The following is a 17,038-nucleotide window of genomic DNA, read 5'->3' as shown; positions in this document are numbered from 1 at the left end:
AAGAGAGGGGTAGAGTGTTGAAGGAGAATAAGTTAACACCAAAGTTCATTGGACCATATTAAATTCTATAAAGGATTGAAACTATAACCTTTCATATTGTCTTACCATTGTTTTTGTCGAATATGCATAACATATTCATGTATCACAACTCAGAAAATATGTATACAATCCTAGTCATGTAAAATAATCAGATACATTAAAGTTGAATGACAATCTTACCTACAAAGTTGTGCTGAAAAGGATTGCGAATAGGAAGAGAAATAAGTTCAGGAAAAAAAAATCCTTTTAGTGAAAGTGATTTAGGGAGTATCATAAAATGAATGTGCTACGTAGTAACTGGAAGACAAAATAAAAATATCGTAGATGTAACTATTTAACGCAAGTTAGTTAAATCTCGAGAACAAAATTTATTTTAAGGGGATGAAGTGTAGCACCCTGTGTCTTTGTTTCCTTAGTTTAGGATTTGTGTGTTATTTGTTAGATGCTTGAGTGCTTAAACACCAATTTAGGATAGTATTCTAAATTGGAACCCTAGTGTTACTAAATGAACATAACTTGAATGCTTATATATACCTAATTTTGATCAATATTCATCTCTTTATGAACATTACGACGTGAAGACCATTATTCCATTTGGTTTTTACTATTTACAATCGTCCATTGTTTAATAAATTCATCAAATCTTATATGTTCCTATTTTGTAATTAAAAACACTCTTTTTTAAAACTTGTAGTTTTTTTTAGTTTTGAAAATTTTCAAGCCGCGCGGAATTCAACATTCATGGTATTTCCGTATTTATATGTTAATTAAAGTACGAAGTAAATTTGACTATTGAATATAATGAATAGGTAAAATATCTAATGAGTAGGTGAAAAGTTTAATCAATCCCTCGGTCTAGAAGCCATCTTTATTTTATCTTTATCTCAAAACGAAAAATATCACAATATAATTATAATTTATACATTGGACCTGTACAAGCACTTGTAATGTAAACCCTAAAATAGCTTCAATCACAATTTGTCAACTCACACAACATATACAAAATAAATAAAATTATAAAAATCCGAAATGAAATGATTTTTATGGTTCTTGAAATAATCGTTCAAGCAGGTGATGAAATGAAACCTTAGAGAGGAAGGTGAACAGCAGAAGATGTCATTTGAAGCAGTGCAGCACACTAATTCCAATTAGCGCGCGTAGATTGTGCGGCACTGCCTCAATTTTCGTCTTCCATTTCTCGCATTCACTTTCTTAGGGATTGTGAATTTGAATTTCATATCATTTCATTTCAAATCAATACAACACTCTCTTACACTCACAAAATTGTAACCGTTTCTCTGAATGCATGGAGGAACAACAACAACAGCCACAACAAGAGAAGCGTCCTCTTTCTCTCGACTGGAACGCTCTAATCGACGGCGATGAAGCGCCGCCGGCGGAACTTGTCGTGAAGTCTTCTGTTATGACGTCTGATCAGGAGCCTCCGGTTTTCATCGAAGGTCTTGATCGACTGAAAGATTACGAACTCGAGGAACAAATTCGGAGAAAGAAGAAGCTTCTCGAGACTTCCGGTAAAAAGTTACCCGATGGAGGGGCTAAACTTCGTGCTATGGTCAAACGCTATGAAGAAGAGTTTAATAGCCGAAAATCCAACCCTCGTCCTCAGGTTCTGCTCCTTCCTATGCTAACTCAACATTTTTTATTTAAATAATTTTTTAATGTTTTTTGTTTTGTTTTTGTACCTAATTTGTTTAGAACCGGTAGTTTTTGCAAAAGCACTATGACTGAATGTGACTGTGATTCCGATATACAGTTAGTGCTTGTTTAGTTTGGTTTCCCAATGGAATTGGCAGAATCACCACTGTGAATTTGTAGAAACTAAAAAGTGTAGCTTATGCAAAATACTGTGATTTGGCAAATAGTTAGGCATTGATTTAGAAGTTATTAATTTTTATGGAATCTACATTACTTGTTTTTCAATTGTTGCTTTTATAGTTAAATTTTATTGATTGCTTATGTCCTGTTTGTTTGTTGTTTGGTTTTCCTTTGTAGAACAGAAAGTTGACGAGGAGCAGAAGCCAGTACAGGCTACAAGCTCAGGTGCTGTTGGTGAGGGTCTGTTTTTGAAAGCATCCAATTTCATAGGCTTCATATGGGATTTATGTTATTTTGGCACACAAATTTGACAACAAAGGCTACAATTTAGATGGTTAACACAATTCAAATACATGGTTAACTATATATTTAAACTGTGTTAACTATTCAAATAGTTGTGAAATTTATGTGTCAAAATATAACTTCTCTTCCTATAATAGTTGGAATTGTTTATTATACTTGATAATGATAGGATTAAAATGAGAGCGAAGGAATGGATGGGTTAAAACTTGTAAAAGTTGGTTCTTGGAGGGAACCTAATGGACTGTGGACGTTTGAATAAACAATTTAAATAAGCACCATGACTTTGTTTGAGAGTTAAGAGAAAAAAAGTAGAGGGTTTTGGAGGGGACGAGAGGAAGTGAAAGGGAGAGAAATACTTCAACTATGTTGGGACTACTCCCCCTTTCCCTTCCCTTTCCTCATCCCTTTATCCTCAAAGTCTTAGCTTCCCTTCCCCTCAAAATTACAAATAAAGCTTAAGCTTTTATCATATAAGAGTTTGTGACAAGCACCTTAGTTCAATTAGCTATTTGCATTCTCAACATTTGTTTTTCACTGTAAAAGTACAATTTGGGATTGATGAGAATCAAAGAGGGGCTAGGGGTTAAGTTCTGCATAAGCTGTTTATATTAGCTATTTTGGTTAAAATAAGGTGAACTAACTTACGAGTATATCAATAATTGATTTTATAAGCTTTTCCAAACAATTATACAAATGTTTATGTCATGAGATAAGCACATATGCTATTCCAAATACCGCTGTATGGTTGCTCATAGAAAGTGACCAACGAAACTAGTAGTGGCTCAATGATAACGTCATGATGTTTGGGTCATATTTTGTTAGAGGTATAATGTAAAATTTATTCGTTGTCTTCAGCTTACAACTTAAACATTTCTGATCACTGATTCATCACATAGCATTAGAACCTGAATGCTTAAATGATCACGTCCCACTACCCCCATCTTCTAATAAAAAGTTGAGTTTTAGTACAAGATAAGTAGTTCTATGCATTATCCACACTTCAAGCTCATAGGGATCTTGTTTGATGGGGTGTGTTAGAGGTTCTGATTCAATTTGAATTAGCTTCTAGTTTATGGAAGCATCTCAACTGAGATGATTATTTAATTCCTAACTTACGTATAAGTCCTTTCAAGTTAATAAGTGCTTGTGGTGAAGTTAGATGAGAGAGTTTCTGAAAAAGTTGAGGTGCGAAAGATGACTTTAACATAGGTGAGAATGTAATCTACTATTTAGAAGATTCACAGCCATTGCAAGATCATTACAAATTATATTTTCCCTCTACTGTTTCTTGAAAAGGGTTATCCAAGCTAGCTCCTAAGCTAAAATCCATTCATACCTCTTCACCTAACAATTTAAGCTTTTGGAATAGTTGATTTGTCACATTACTATCTATTAGTGATTCTTTGGTAAAAATGGGAAAATATCTTGGACACAGCCAACCACATGTCATTCTTGTTCTTTCTTGGAGAAACAAGGAATTCTGTTTCATTACTAGATTTTGAATCTCAACATTGAAGCCTGATTTTTAGTGTGAGATACTTTAGCTGTGTAGCAGATTATACCTTATTGAATTACTTGTTTGTTGTATAATAAGAAACTTAATGTTTTTATAGGTGTGGCTAATGACTTGAGACAAGAGTGTTTGCCATCTCGACCACAGTCACAACCCTCTTTTGCAACTTGTTTTTACAAGAAAATAGAAGATAATGTAAGGTTCTTTGCATCATTGGTAAAATTCTGTATTTTTACTTTCTATCTTCCCTGATATAACTCTATCTGACTTTAATTTATGAAGCAGACTAATTGTGCGGCTGTTGATGCATTTAGCGAAGAGATGCCGCATTTCAAGCAATGCAAAAATGCCAACAACCAAACAGTGAGCCACAATGGAGAACATAAAAGAAGAAAGAGACACCGTCGATCATCTTCAAGACATTTGCCATATAAATGTCCCAGCAAACCTTCCAAACGTGATACTTCTGATGATGATAAAAGTTGCCGAGCAAATTCTACTTTATCCGTACGGACCATTAAAATGAACCTATCAAGACGCTTATCAAAAGAGTAAGAGAAAATGTCTTCCTTATGGCACTGACATTCCCATTAGATTGGTTTAGGCACTGACGTATGTACCTCATTTATTCACTTTGCCGTTGCTAATTGCTTTACATCTAGCATTGCTTTTCATAAAATTGATGGGCATTTGGCATCATATGATTTTCACAATAACCGATGTTTTTCTTTCCAATTGTTTTGAATGATAACATTATTGTGTGATTTTGTCATTGAGATGTTTACCTCATTTAGTCACTTTTCCATTGTTAATTCACTTGGCACATATCTTTTGCTTTTCATAAAACTCCTTTAGTCACTCATCATTGTTAGTGCAATTTTGACTGCTTACTTACCTGTTAGATTTATCCCGGGCCTGGGGTATTCCGTAATTCATAAGGTTGTGTAGCCTTTTTTATCTGAGTTGGGGTTTATGGTTATTGACTGTACACAGTGAAATCCCAAAAGCTCAAAGGGATAGTTATCTCCTATACCTTATGTTTCAGTCCCCCCAATTCCAGTGAAATTTGAACTTAGGACCTGGGAAACCCAATGCTTAACAAGGCGTAACTTTCAAGGACTAACGTTTTCTAGTTGCGCTTGGCGATCTTAGTTAATATATAGATAATATCAATATCTTTTATTTCTACAGTTTAGGAGTTATGCTTATTTAAATCATAGGGGCTAATAGGAGTTCGCGTGGCAATTCAGTGTGTTATATAGAGTTCGCGTGGTATATTGAATAACTACAGTAAGATTTATGAATATGTATTTTGCTGTCTCTGTTAATGGAATTGGTCTGCATTTTTTTTTGTTGCTATGATGACTTTTCTTTTCTATAAAATATTTTCAATCTAAGAGATGAATGTACACTAAACTCCCCAACCTCCTAACCTTGACAAAGAAAGAACAGAGAATTTTTTTGACAATTGTCATGAATGTTCATTCATCCTTAAATCAGTACATCTACGATTTTCTCAGTCAGACTTGAAGCTATACTGGTTATTTACAATTCTGGGGAGCCATAAGGTTGTTTGGGGGAGTTGGAGTGACAAGGAGGTCGTGGATTCAACTCTCCCGTCTAACAAAGTTATCAACTAATTACTAAAATTAGCTATTTAAAAAATAATAATTTACAATCCTGTCCCACTCCTGTTCTACTATTGTTGTGTTCAAGGGTAATCTTTACATTCAACATCGTCACTTCATCATTTGCTGCAGAAAATTATTGATAAAATATTAAAATTCCTGTTCTTCACCCTTCTCTACTTAAGCTGAAGTTGGTGACAGATAGGTTTGTTGTTAGTTTTTGGCTCTAAATGAGTAGGAAGGATAATGTTTGATTTTTTACAACATTATTGGTAATGTTAGATTCTTGTTTTCTTTTGTCCCATGTGGTAGAAAGGGTGCATCTCAGGAAATTCAATCAGATTGCTCAAGGTCCCGGAAGGTATGTTTGTATAGCTTATTAACTGTGGCTGTTGTAGTTGTTTGTTATATAAGATTTATATTCTCAAGTTGATTAGTAGTTTGTTGATGATATGCCACATCTTTACAACTTTCTTAAATACTTACAAGTGATATGTTATATTATGACATTCTAAACAGGGTCAACCCATTGTTCTTGATGACGACGACGACGACGACGAAGAAGAAGATCCTCATGTTCTGGAGAAAACAGAATACAAAGTTCCTGAATAGTAAGGGAATTTGATTTGATTTGTACATTTATTTAGTATCTGTTTGACGCGCATGATAGGATAGAGAGCTGGATAAGGATAAGATATAATATAGACAGGATAAAACTTATTATATTATATGTTTGATGCGCACAGGATAACAAACAAGATATTATTTTATCATATCATGTTTTTGGCACACACTTCATAATGACATGATATAATATATATCATATTTAAATGAAAATTACTCTTGTGAAACAATTACATATTTTTTTTCTAAATTTATTTATAATATTTCTATTTTTATAAATTAACAAAAAATACTAAAAAAGTTTAATAGTTTTAAAAATTCATTGATACTACTAAATAAACAATTTCAATTTAAAAATTTCACGACTAACAAAATAATTCTATTATATATGTTAGATAAGCTAAATAAAGGTACGATATATATTATATGTAAATGACAAAACTACCCTTGCAAGAAAATTATATTTAATGTTAATTTTTTTTAATTAATATTCATATTTTTGTAATTTTTAATAATAATTTTATTTTTAAATATTCATATCAATTGGTTTTTATATTTTTAGATTATATGAATTACAAAATTAACCTTGTGATAAAATCATACATATCTTTAAAAATTAATGATTAATATATTTATTTTTAAATTTAATATCAAATTCGTTTTTAGTTTTTTTTAATTTATATTTATATTTTATTAAATTTTAATTTTTTATATAGTAAATTATATTTTATATGGATAAATTAGTAAATTATTGTTCTTATCATATCATATCATGCTTTCTAACCTAGCTCAAATTTAGGATAAAAATTTTAACTGAAGAGACAAGATAGGATAAGTTTTAGGATTAACTTATCATGTGCTGTTGTTTCGTTAAACACTAGTTTGAGACAAGATATGATACACTTATCCTATCCCGTCTCTTATCCTGCGCACGAACACAAAATAGACTCTTACGGTTTAGGAATATGCCAATGAAATTCTTAATCTTACTTGTTTTGTGTATTCTTTTTCAGTTTGAAAGAAGCCAAGACCTATTTTCCATCAAGGTACTTTAGAGAGTAAATATGAGAACATTGTCCTTCAACCATAATTTTCTATGTCTAATCTAAGTTGCTTGACCGTTCAACTTTCCTTTATGATGGCTCAGAGATGATCCAGAGTCTGTTGAAATTTGTTATAATGACATGGAATGCCTTGCCCCTGAAGGCTACTTAACATCGACTATCATGAACTTTTACATACGGTAAATCTATTTAGGCCCCTTCTCACCCTTCCTCCTTGCTGGTTCCTTTGAGTATTTTCGTTTTTGCAATGAAGATAAAAACACAATTTTGGTGCTTTCTTGTGTTACCCTCAAACTCATAGAACATGCTTTGGTGGAATTGTAAATGGAAATTCAATACGTGTTAGTTTGATTGGACATTGAAGACAGTTGAGCTTTTATGGTTCTTTGTAGAAAAAATTATGGGATGAAGACTCTAATTCAGCTTATCTTATACTTTCTGCACAAGTTATAAAGTCTTGGAAAATATTATCTTTTATGTTTTTATTTGTATCAAATTGCTCCTCTAATCAGTGGTGGATCAAGGATTTTATTTGGTGGAGGCAATAAAATACAGTTAATAATATTTCTACAGAAGACATTTTTTATATAAAATATATAATCTCATGACAAAAAATCCAAATTACCTAAGCCTCTTACAATTTTATGCATTCATTTAAAAAATCCAAATATTTATTAAGTGTATTGAGATAACAGAATATATGTGTTGGGAGCAATTTCCCCATAGACAGTCTTCATCATAAATCCACCATTGCCTCTATTGGTGATTCATGACATTAATTTTATCCTTCAAGCCTCAGGTCCAATTTGATTTCAAGTATATCCTAGGTACACCAAAATTGACATCTACTCTTAAATTTCAAAAGTTATGAAAATATATATTTTCTAATCTTATCAATTAGATTATACTGTCTTTTGGACTTTTGTAATGTGATAGTATCATGTCCTCTGTGATTGATATCTGGGTTGAGAAGCTATTCTTTTTGTTTATTTACACTGGCCATAACAACTGGAAATTTGATAATGCTCCAGTGGCTCATGAAATTGGTGTTAAGTCCCTGTTGTTGGGGTATATAGCTGAGCAACTAAAGTTCATGCTTGGTTTAAGAAAAAATGATGGTCGAATTTGGCTCACTTATTTTAATAAAACATATATCTTGATGCTGTTTTGAATTGAGCTTCGATTTTTCCCCAATAGCTGAACTCATTCACTTCTATTTACTCTTATTATCTACTGAACTATTTATGTTATCACTTTTTTAGTCCCTTTTGAACTAGTGACTCTGAAAACTTGAATCATTCTGCAAAACCATAATAATACTTTGACATGTTTTCCACATGTAGTTTTTGAGCTCTCTACTCATGACATTTTCTATTGGCTAGATATTTGCAGCAGCAAGTATCTCCGACAATATCTGACTACCATTTTTTCAACACATATTTCTACAAAAAACTTAAAGAAGCTGTTTCCTGCAAGGTACTTTAATCATCCTCCTGCAAGTTCATAGCTGTAATCATGTGCATGATGGAGATTGTTTTCTCTCAGTAAGCAGACTCTTAATTAGGATATAATGCATTGTTGATTGTTCTTCTTTTGCAAACATTGTAAGCCATTTGCTGGGGACTGATTTCTCTACTGGTTTCTGCCTTTCTGTGTTACTTAATGTGTTTTGCTTGGTAATTTTGGAGGTATATTTTTGAGATTAAGGTAGCTCATCACCAGAACATTTAAATGGTCGACCCTAAAACTTCCTCCTTTGGCTCCAGAAACTAGTATTTATATATATGTATAATCATATTTGGAAATTCGTTTGCAATTTTCCGCCTGTTGCTTTTTTGTGTTGTATGTAGGTATTTAGGACAGCCGCCCTTGCCCTTTCCCTTTCTGCTTTGTAGAATACAAGGCACGTGGAATAGTGCTTAAATATGATGAAAGAAGAATGTGGGATAATAGATATTATGAGAATAGATTGAGGAATTAGAAATTCGATGATGTGGGGTCAATGGAATTAATTATAAAATTAAATGGAAATTGGAGACAAATATCTGAGAGTAATGATTTGAAATAATTAATTCTGTGTGAAACAACATTAATCCTATATTTTTTTTATTAATATAATTATTTAACTTTGTACTGAAAATTTTTATTTAAGGAAAACTGTTCTAATAGACAATAATGTTTTTAAATTTTTGGGCAAAAAATGAGTTGAGAATCTGAGACGAATTCTTGATTCAATGCAAAGATGCCTTTGTTGTTGAAATTAATTCTCCTGCCTCCATCACATTACCTTCTCTTTGTACTTCATTGATATTTGTTCTAATTCATTTCCCATTGCAATGTCTAGGAAAGTAACAGAGAGACGATCTTTGCAAAGTTCAGAAGGTGGTGGAAGGGTGTAAATATTTTTCAAAAGGCCTATGTTTTGATTCCTATACACCAGGAGTAAGTTTTCTTGTTAGCACTGAAACTTCTTTTGTAGATGTTAATTCTTGTAAATGGTGGGAAGCTATTTTTGTGCTTTTTAAAAAAAAAAATCAGTTATTCATCTTAAGAAAAACATACTAACGCATGATAGAAAAGGACCATTATTTGAAGAATCATTTATTCATGTTTTAATACTTAAGCTATAATTTCACCTCCTTATATTATATTTTAACTTTTAATGAAATTAAAATTGGCATCCTGGTGCTATAGAGCTCCTGCAATGACAGGCTTCAGGTAAGGGGGAAACGTATTGTAGGTAACCTAATGTCTTGACTTGAACATGTGACCTTCACAAGTCACACAGCAGCAAATCCTCAAGGTAAATAATTAGAAACATTTGATTAAAAGTGGGCATGACACTGTTGTAAATCCTCAAATGAAACACTCCTTATTGTGCATTTGCATGGTGCATGCCTACACCTATGCAATTGTGATAGATATTGGTACCAAACATAGAAATATAAAGGAAATAACTGACTTTCATTGAATAATTCTGGTCACTGTGGCCAGAATTTGGATTACAACAGGAAAATTAAGATAGACACTTCCTATCCAAGAAATTTGTGAGTCTAGGTCTCTCCTTCCATGAATTTGAGAGCAATATATGACACCAAGGATAGAGCTTATCATAAACCCTCCAAGAGTCCATAACTTAGGAACTCGATTCTAAGATTGGTGACTTCCTGTGAAGATTTTGGTTTGTGAGGGTTTAAAAAAAATCCCCATACCCTTTCCCTCTTTTTTAAAACTTCCGAAACAAGGATGCTTATCATGAACCCTCCCTCCCCTCCCTCCCTCCAAAACCCCTATCCCATACAAACCCTTAAAGCATTTCAAACTTTACATTCATATGCGTGCAGTCTCATAATACCTCTTGTTCTGATGTGAACTAGTCCATTCATGTGTACCTCCTCCTTCAAGCCGGCAGGGGCCTCTCCGTCGTGCTTCATCTTTTATACCAACAATCACTGTCCACCCTCTTCAGCCCCAAGCGTTACAATGGGATTTCTCTATTGTTTGTACATTTATTCTTGTGGTTGCCCCAAGTGATTGGCATGCTCTATTGTTTATATTTTTACACATCTTTTCCAAGTATCTCTTCAGTTTTATAGTATTATTCTTTCAAGAAGATTGGGTTCAGAAAAGCTGGCTAGAATAATGAATTAAGCATATGGATCCTTTGAATATGAACTTTATACTTATTTGTATGCTTTTATTCCTCTATGCATTTCCTGCCCAATATTTGTATTTGACAGAAGGATCATTCTTTTTTATTTAAATGCTCAAAACCTCTTCTCATATGTTTATGATGTTGCGTGTGTTCAGTCTTCATTGGAGCTTGATCATTATTTGTATCCCAGACAAAGAAGATGAATCAGGACCAATCATACTTCATCTGGATTCTTTGGGTCTTCACTCGAGTAGATCAGTTTTTAATAATATTAGAAGGTGAGATTAGAGAATTGCTTGTTACTTCCTTTGCCACATATTATTTGTCATTTAAAGTCATCTATACATCTTTAGAAAATTATCACTGCGAGTAATTATTTGTCACAATTATCAATTTTTTTGTTATTTGCATTTTAAATGAATGCTGTAAGATTCTGCTTGAGAACTACTATTTTTTATGAAATAAAGTTTAAAGTATTGAACTTGAAAATTTAATCACTTGTTGTAAGAACAGACTTGAAAACCAGTGACTCGGCCATTTCACTGGTACATTTGGTTGAAATTATGAGTTTTAGATAAAAGGAGGAGAAGCCCCATAAAAGCTTTGAATATTATTAAACACCAACTCCTATTTGAATATTATTAATCTAAAATCCATATTAACTAAGATACTCTAAGATTAGAAATTGATCCCAGGTGTTAAATTAAGATACTTCATATTATCAATTATGAGATATTTAATATATGCAAACACAATGCAATTTTTGTACAAATAGAAAAATAATTTGGGAAAAGTCAACTCAGGGATGCTCAAGAATCTGGCGAGAATTGCTAGATATATTACTCGAATGATTTTCAGCCTGACAGAAATTTATGGTAAGCAATCAAATAAAGCAATGTCCTTATCAAAAGACCGAAAATATTTAAACTTGAAACCAAATTGCTTCTAGGACAGAGACAAGGCTAGTACATTTGGGCCGAAGACGACTCCAAAAGAGTGCATTTGGGTCAAAGACAGAGCCACTGCATCTGGGTCGAAGGTTGAGGTTAGAGCATTTGGGACAAAGACAGTCCAAGTCAATGCATTTGGGACAAAGACTGGGCCTAAGCATCTGGGACAAAGTGCTGCGCTGGTGTGAGTCATAACCAACAAAAGACACCATCAGAGTAACCGTCTGGGAGAAAAAAGTCATCCCTAATGTGATTCATTTGTGAGAAAAGAGTTACCAAAGGAGAAAAGAGTTGCCAAAGGAATAATCGTCAGTGAGAATCAAAGCGACTAGATAAAATCTTTAACATAAGCTGGAGAGGCATGAGGAGGATTTGTAGTACCAGAGGAAGCTGCAAAGGGTTGTTGATGCTTTCACATATGACATAGGATGTGATTAATTTTTTAAGTTCTGTCACTGTCAAGGTGAGTGAGGGAGCACATGGCTGTCTTTTGGTGGGAGATTTTGGGACGACATAGATCAGCCACGATAAATTGACAGTTGTGGCTTCGCCATAAAGTGCTCTGGTATGGTGGCAGAAAGTGATCAGCAGTGGCAATGGTTGCTGGAGGTAACAGCGGCAAGAGAGCCGAAAATGCTGAAAAGTGTCAGAAAATAGGATGGCACAATAGCAGAAGGCAGAAACCATTTGAAACAAAGAAGAAAAAGAATAGGGTTCAATAAAATAAATTCACAATAGTTGCAATCGTGAAATTTTGGGAACTCGGCAGCCTAATAGTGACAAGTAAAATCATGGAGGATTGAACTAGGCTGTAGATATCATGTTGAAGTTGTGGGTTTTAGATATAATGACTTTGATACTGACTTGCTATGGTAGACTAAACTCTAACCCCTATAAACTAAGATACTCTAACATAACATCTATTTAATATATTCTAACACATCTGTAGTGTGTGATAATTTTTCAGCCAAACCGGTTGAGCCAGTTAAACATGATTTGAACTGGGCAAAAACCTATTTTGAAATTATTTGGTTTGTTTGAACTGGATGACTTTGTTGATCCCCAGGCCGATTCTTACAACTTTTTTTATGTTAGTTCATTTATCTTGATGTGTTTGATGACTGTTTGTAGGCATTTATTTTTTATTCAAAAATAAAACTTAATGATGTCAAAAAATACTCTGTAGCTATTTGATTGAAGAAAGGAACTATTTGAGTCGAGAATGTGCATCTTCAGATGTTCCAATTGCAGACAGAATATGGAAGTGTCTTTCTCGTAGAATTGAAACTCAAGCTATAGCCGTAAGTTTCTGTGCTGTAAATCTAGAATCATGTACTGTTGATAGTTTTATACTACCCACGTAATTGCCTGAAGATGATGTATCTTATTTCACCAGCCGTTCTTAAAAATAAACGACCTTTTAGTATATGCAACAGGTGCCTACTCTTTAACAGATTGTTTTTGTCGGTAGTAAAATAGTTGCTGATTGTGTTGGAAATTGTATTTTGAAGACTTTCCATAAGTGAATCACATTTTGAAGGTGTGAATCCATCTTTAGAACCTTGTTTGGTGAAAAGCCATATAAGTGTATAGCCTTCTGACAGCTTCAAGAAAGAGCTCTTTCAACCCTATACTTTTAATATAACCTTAATGATCATGGAGTTTCGTTTCAGATTTTCAGTAGGTTGATTGAGTCTAGCTCATTGAAGTTAGTTTCTTAAAACTTGTTGCTGGAATTTTCATCTCAACAATACTAATCTTACTTTCTTGCTAGCTTTTAATGATCTAGAGTTTTATTCCATTCAACTGGTGGAAACTGGTATCTGGTAAGAGAAAATAGGGAAGAATTACCTTGATCCGAGATAAAGAGACAAGGACTCAGAGCTGCCTCTTAGAGCACACCTATAGTGTTATAGGAAAATCTTGTATTTCAACTTCGTGTTCTCACCCTAACTGTGCCATTCATATGTTTGATTAGTCGAATATAGTTGAACTTCTTTCTTTTTTAGAGCCTTCTACAACACCTCTTTAGATACTCTTATCTTTTTCCATATTAATAAAAGACCAAATGTTTTGATTCCTTTATATCTTTCATCAATCTTCGAAGGATACATCAGCGGCAATGGCCAATCTCCCCAGTATAAAGTCAAATTTATTTTGAGATGTGAGTTTCTTGTTTTAATCTGCAGTCAATTATTCTCTCAAAACTTCCATAGTATGGACTCGAGAGTTTAATCCTTCTATAATTTGCACAATTTGAATGTCACCTTTTTTTAAAGATAGATACTCCCTCCGTTCTTTTTTAAGTGTCGCTTTTGTAGAAAAAATTGTTTCTATTTATTTGTCGTTTTTGAAATTCAATGCAACCCTGGTTATTGTTTTGACAACCCTTAACTATTTATTGAAGAGAGAAAAATAGGGGGAGTGGGATAATAAATAGTTAAGGGTATCATAAGAAAAGATAAATAATTCCATAAAAATTACAAATTTTTTAGTTTTTTTAGTATGTGTAAATACTCTTAAAATGACAACTAAAAAGGAGCATAAAGATTATTATTAAAATGACAATTAAAGAGGAACGGATAGAGTATTATCATACTTTGTTGGATAATCGTGAGCCATCACATACATCTCTCCCAACCCCTTCCACCTCCTTGATGCTCAGAAAATAGATTCTAGGAAAGGAAGCAGCAAAATTTTTAGGCAGTTCTTTAAGTGAGTATAGTATTTTTTTATGAAATTTCAAAATTGCTGGACATCCACTACTACAAAATGTCACCTTTTTCATACTTTTGCTCCAGGTTCCCCAACAGAAGAATGAGTATGACTGTGGTCTTTTTGTACTATACTTCATTGAGCGTTTCATGGAAGAGGCACCTGAAAGACTGAGAAAGAAAGATTTAGCAATGGTAATACGTGTTGTTGTTTTTATAGTACAATTTCATTTCAAGTAAAGGGTTTTTTTTATCTGACACTTGTCAATATACAGTTTGGTAAGCGGTGGTTCAAACCCGAAGAGGCATCCAGTTTGAGAGTGAAAATCAAGAAGTTGCTTGTAGCAGAACTACATAATTCAATCAGGCATGATGATGGTATGTCAGAATCTTCTCCGTCATCTACTGCCCCTGCAACTGAATGCGTTGAGACTGCCAAGGATGATTCGCTGATCAACGATGGCGTCGTGAAGTGCAACCCTGACATAATTGAATGAACAATATGTTAATAGTCCATATAGTTGAAGTTGGTGCTTTTTACCGTGTACATACACCAGCTATTCAGTTGGTAATTTTGGATGTGCAGTTTCCTATGGTCTGGTAAATAGTCCAACGACTTTTCATACAAGAAAAGGTGGCTGACATTTTGTTATGGCCAAATAACAGTCAAATTGTTCAGTTTCTAACCATTTCTTGTGTGTTAGGAGTTCCTTCTAAATGTATAGCAGGAAACAGTTTATAGCTGACGACTAGAGATAATAGGATCGAAGTTGAATCTGCGAGAATTATGTACTTTTAATAACTGATCTTTTATAACTTCAATTTTAGTTGTCTTAATTTCAAAAAGATCTTTTATGTTTTTGTGAACGTTTCATAGCACTCCAGATGTCACCTATTTTTCTAAGAATTATATTAATGATTTAGTCTTTAAACTTTATAAATACAGTAAGTAGTCTCTAAAGTACACACATGTCAATTTAGTACGTCATTAAGATGTGAGGGACTTAAATAATGGTTTTTCATATTCTTAAACGATTAAATTGGCTGATTTCACATACTTTAGCAATTATTTATAATTTCTATATATTTTACAAACTAAATTGGAGTGATAGTTTAAAGAATAGATTAATGATTTATTCTTTTTCTAAAATGCAGAATTTTTGTCTGGTTTTTCCATTTTATGGTGTCCTGTTTTTCCATTATATGGTGTGGTAAAATAAAAACATATAATGGTTTAATAAATTATTAAGGAACAAAATAAATTGCACATTAGCGTAAAAATGTTAGGGAAGTGTATTGTAATTTGAATGTAAAAGTGATTATCATTAAAACCAAACTGAATATCAGTAACCTGAGTTTCTTTTTAGTCTTTGCTTAGTCACTCTTGTTCATAATTTCATGGTATGGATTATAAGTTTAATCTTCTAAGGCTCCATATTTTTTCTCTATTATTAAGTGTCTAAGATCCCATATTTTTTCTCAATTATTAATAGTGTGAAATGTATTTTTCTTTCATTTAATTTTATCATAAATATTTTACTACTTTAGTTTAATTAAGATGAGAAATTAGATTAGATATCTTGAACCTCTAGTTCAATTGACAAATAATTGATATTATTAGATTTGACAATTTTCTCGAATTCCCGAACTTCTTCCCTTCTTTATTGCTCTCATCTTTTACACTCGAATTCTGTTCCCTTATTTATTGCTCTCATCTTTCACACTAACACACTTGATATCACAGTTGAATTGAAACGAATAGGAGATAAAAGAAAGAAATAAAGGATAGGCTTGGCCCACATTAGTTTGCAAAAGGGACTTAATCCCTAATTATAAAAGGAAAAAATAATATAGCACAAAGATAAAAGAAGTGCCGAACGCGTATAACGTTTCGGTAGAGAAAAGGAATCGTAGCTTAGCAGGGTTGGGAGAAAGAAATAAGAAAACTCGATTTTTGTGGTTATAATTGTGCAATTATTTTACTCCGATTTCACTTGAATTTTAATATATAGTTTATATTCTTAGACTTAATTTATTTATATATACTGTATTAATAATTTTACCTTTTCTTTGAGTCATTGATATACCTTTAGTTAAAATATTGATTTGATAAAAAAATTATATTTAATCGATTTGATAATTAAATATTTTAATGTATTTTTATCACTGAAAGAAAATACACCTTACCCCAAAATCTGTATTTATAACATGTTAAATTTCCAATTTCCGAATTATTTATCCGAGTTATTCAATGATACAAATTCGGTACTCAAATTTGCCTTCAATTTGTAGTTTAATAAAGCTTTAAATGTTATAAAATTGAATTAATTGAATCACATTTCCTTTAATTGTTTTCCAAGCCATGATTCATGTTTCAATCCTTACCAAATGCTAATGGCATTTCAATTACAGCACCACTTAATCTTGTTTTATATATTTTAACTTAGCAATTGAGTTTCTCAATTTATTTATTTCTCCTATTTAGTAACAGAGTTTGATTATAGCATATTTTATGATTTAGATTTAGCAAAGTTGAAAAGACAATATTCCTGAACCGAATTGATACAAAGTTTTTTTTAGAAGTCGTTAAAGAATTGCATGTCTCAATAATAATAATAATAATAATAATAATAATAATAATAATAATAATAATAATAATTTAGTGATATTATTTACTTGAAAAAATTTTTATAAATTTAAGATTTAAAATAC

General features: G+C 32.5%; 1 protein-coding gene across 6 annotated transcripts; it reads left to right on the top strand.

Annotated features, from left to right (window-relative positions):
• The first annotated feature begins 963 nt into the window (after positions 1-963).
• On the top strand, positions 964-15,193 carry LOC101491088 (ubiquitin-like-specific protease 1D). 6 transcript variants are annotated; one of them, XM_027336644.2, is made up of 14 exons: positions 964-1,666; positions 2,058-2,100; positions 3,792-3,886; positions 3,974-4,242; positions 5,632-5,680; positions 5,839-5,930; positions 6,957-6,989; positions 7,091-7,186; positions 8,390-8,483; positions 9,352-9,449; positions 10,818-10,940; positions 12,799-12,913; positions 14,414-14,521; positions 14,602-15,193. In XM_027336644.2, exons 1-14 carry the CDS (start codon positions 1,346-1,348, stop codon positions 14,821-14,823), a joined length of 1,758 nt encoding a protein of 585 aa, XP_027192445.1. In that variant the 5' UTR covers positions 964-1,345; the 3' UTR covers positions 14,824-15,193. The 6 variants fall into 6 exon arrangements, with proteins under 6 accessions (XP_027192445.1, XP_027192444.1, XP_004509829.1 ...); XM_027336643.2 differs by having other exon boundaries at positions 2,058-2,109; XM_004509772.4 differs by having other exon boundaries at positions 2,058-2,115; positions 3,977-4,242.
• The last annotated feature ends 1,845 nt before the right edge of the window (positions 15,194-17,038 follow it).

Source organism: Cicer arietinum, chromosome 7 (genome assembly GCF_000331145.2).
Source record: "Cicer arietinum cultivar CDC Frontier isolate Library 1 chromosome 7, Cicar.CDCFrontier_v2.0, whole genome shotgun sequence".
Taxonomy (NCBI): Eukaryota; Viridiplantae; Streptophyta; class Magnoliopsida; order Fabales; family Fabaceae; genus Cicer; species Cicer arietinum.
This window is presented reverse-complemented; position numbering and strand designations above follow the sequence as displayed.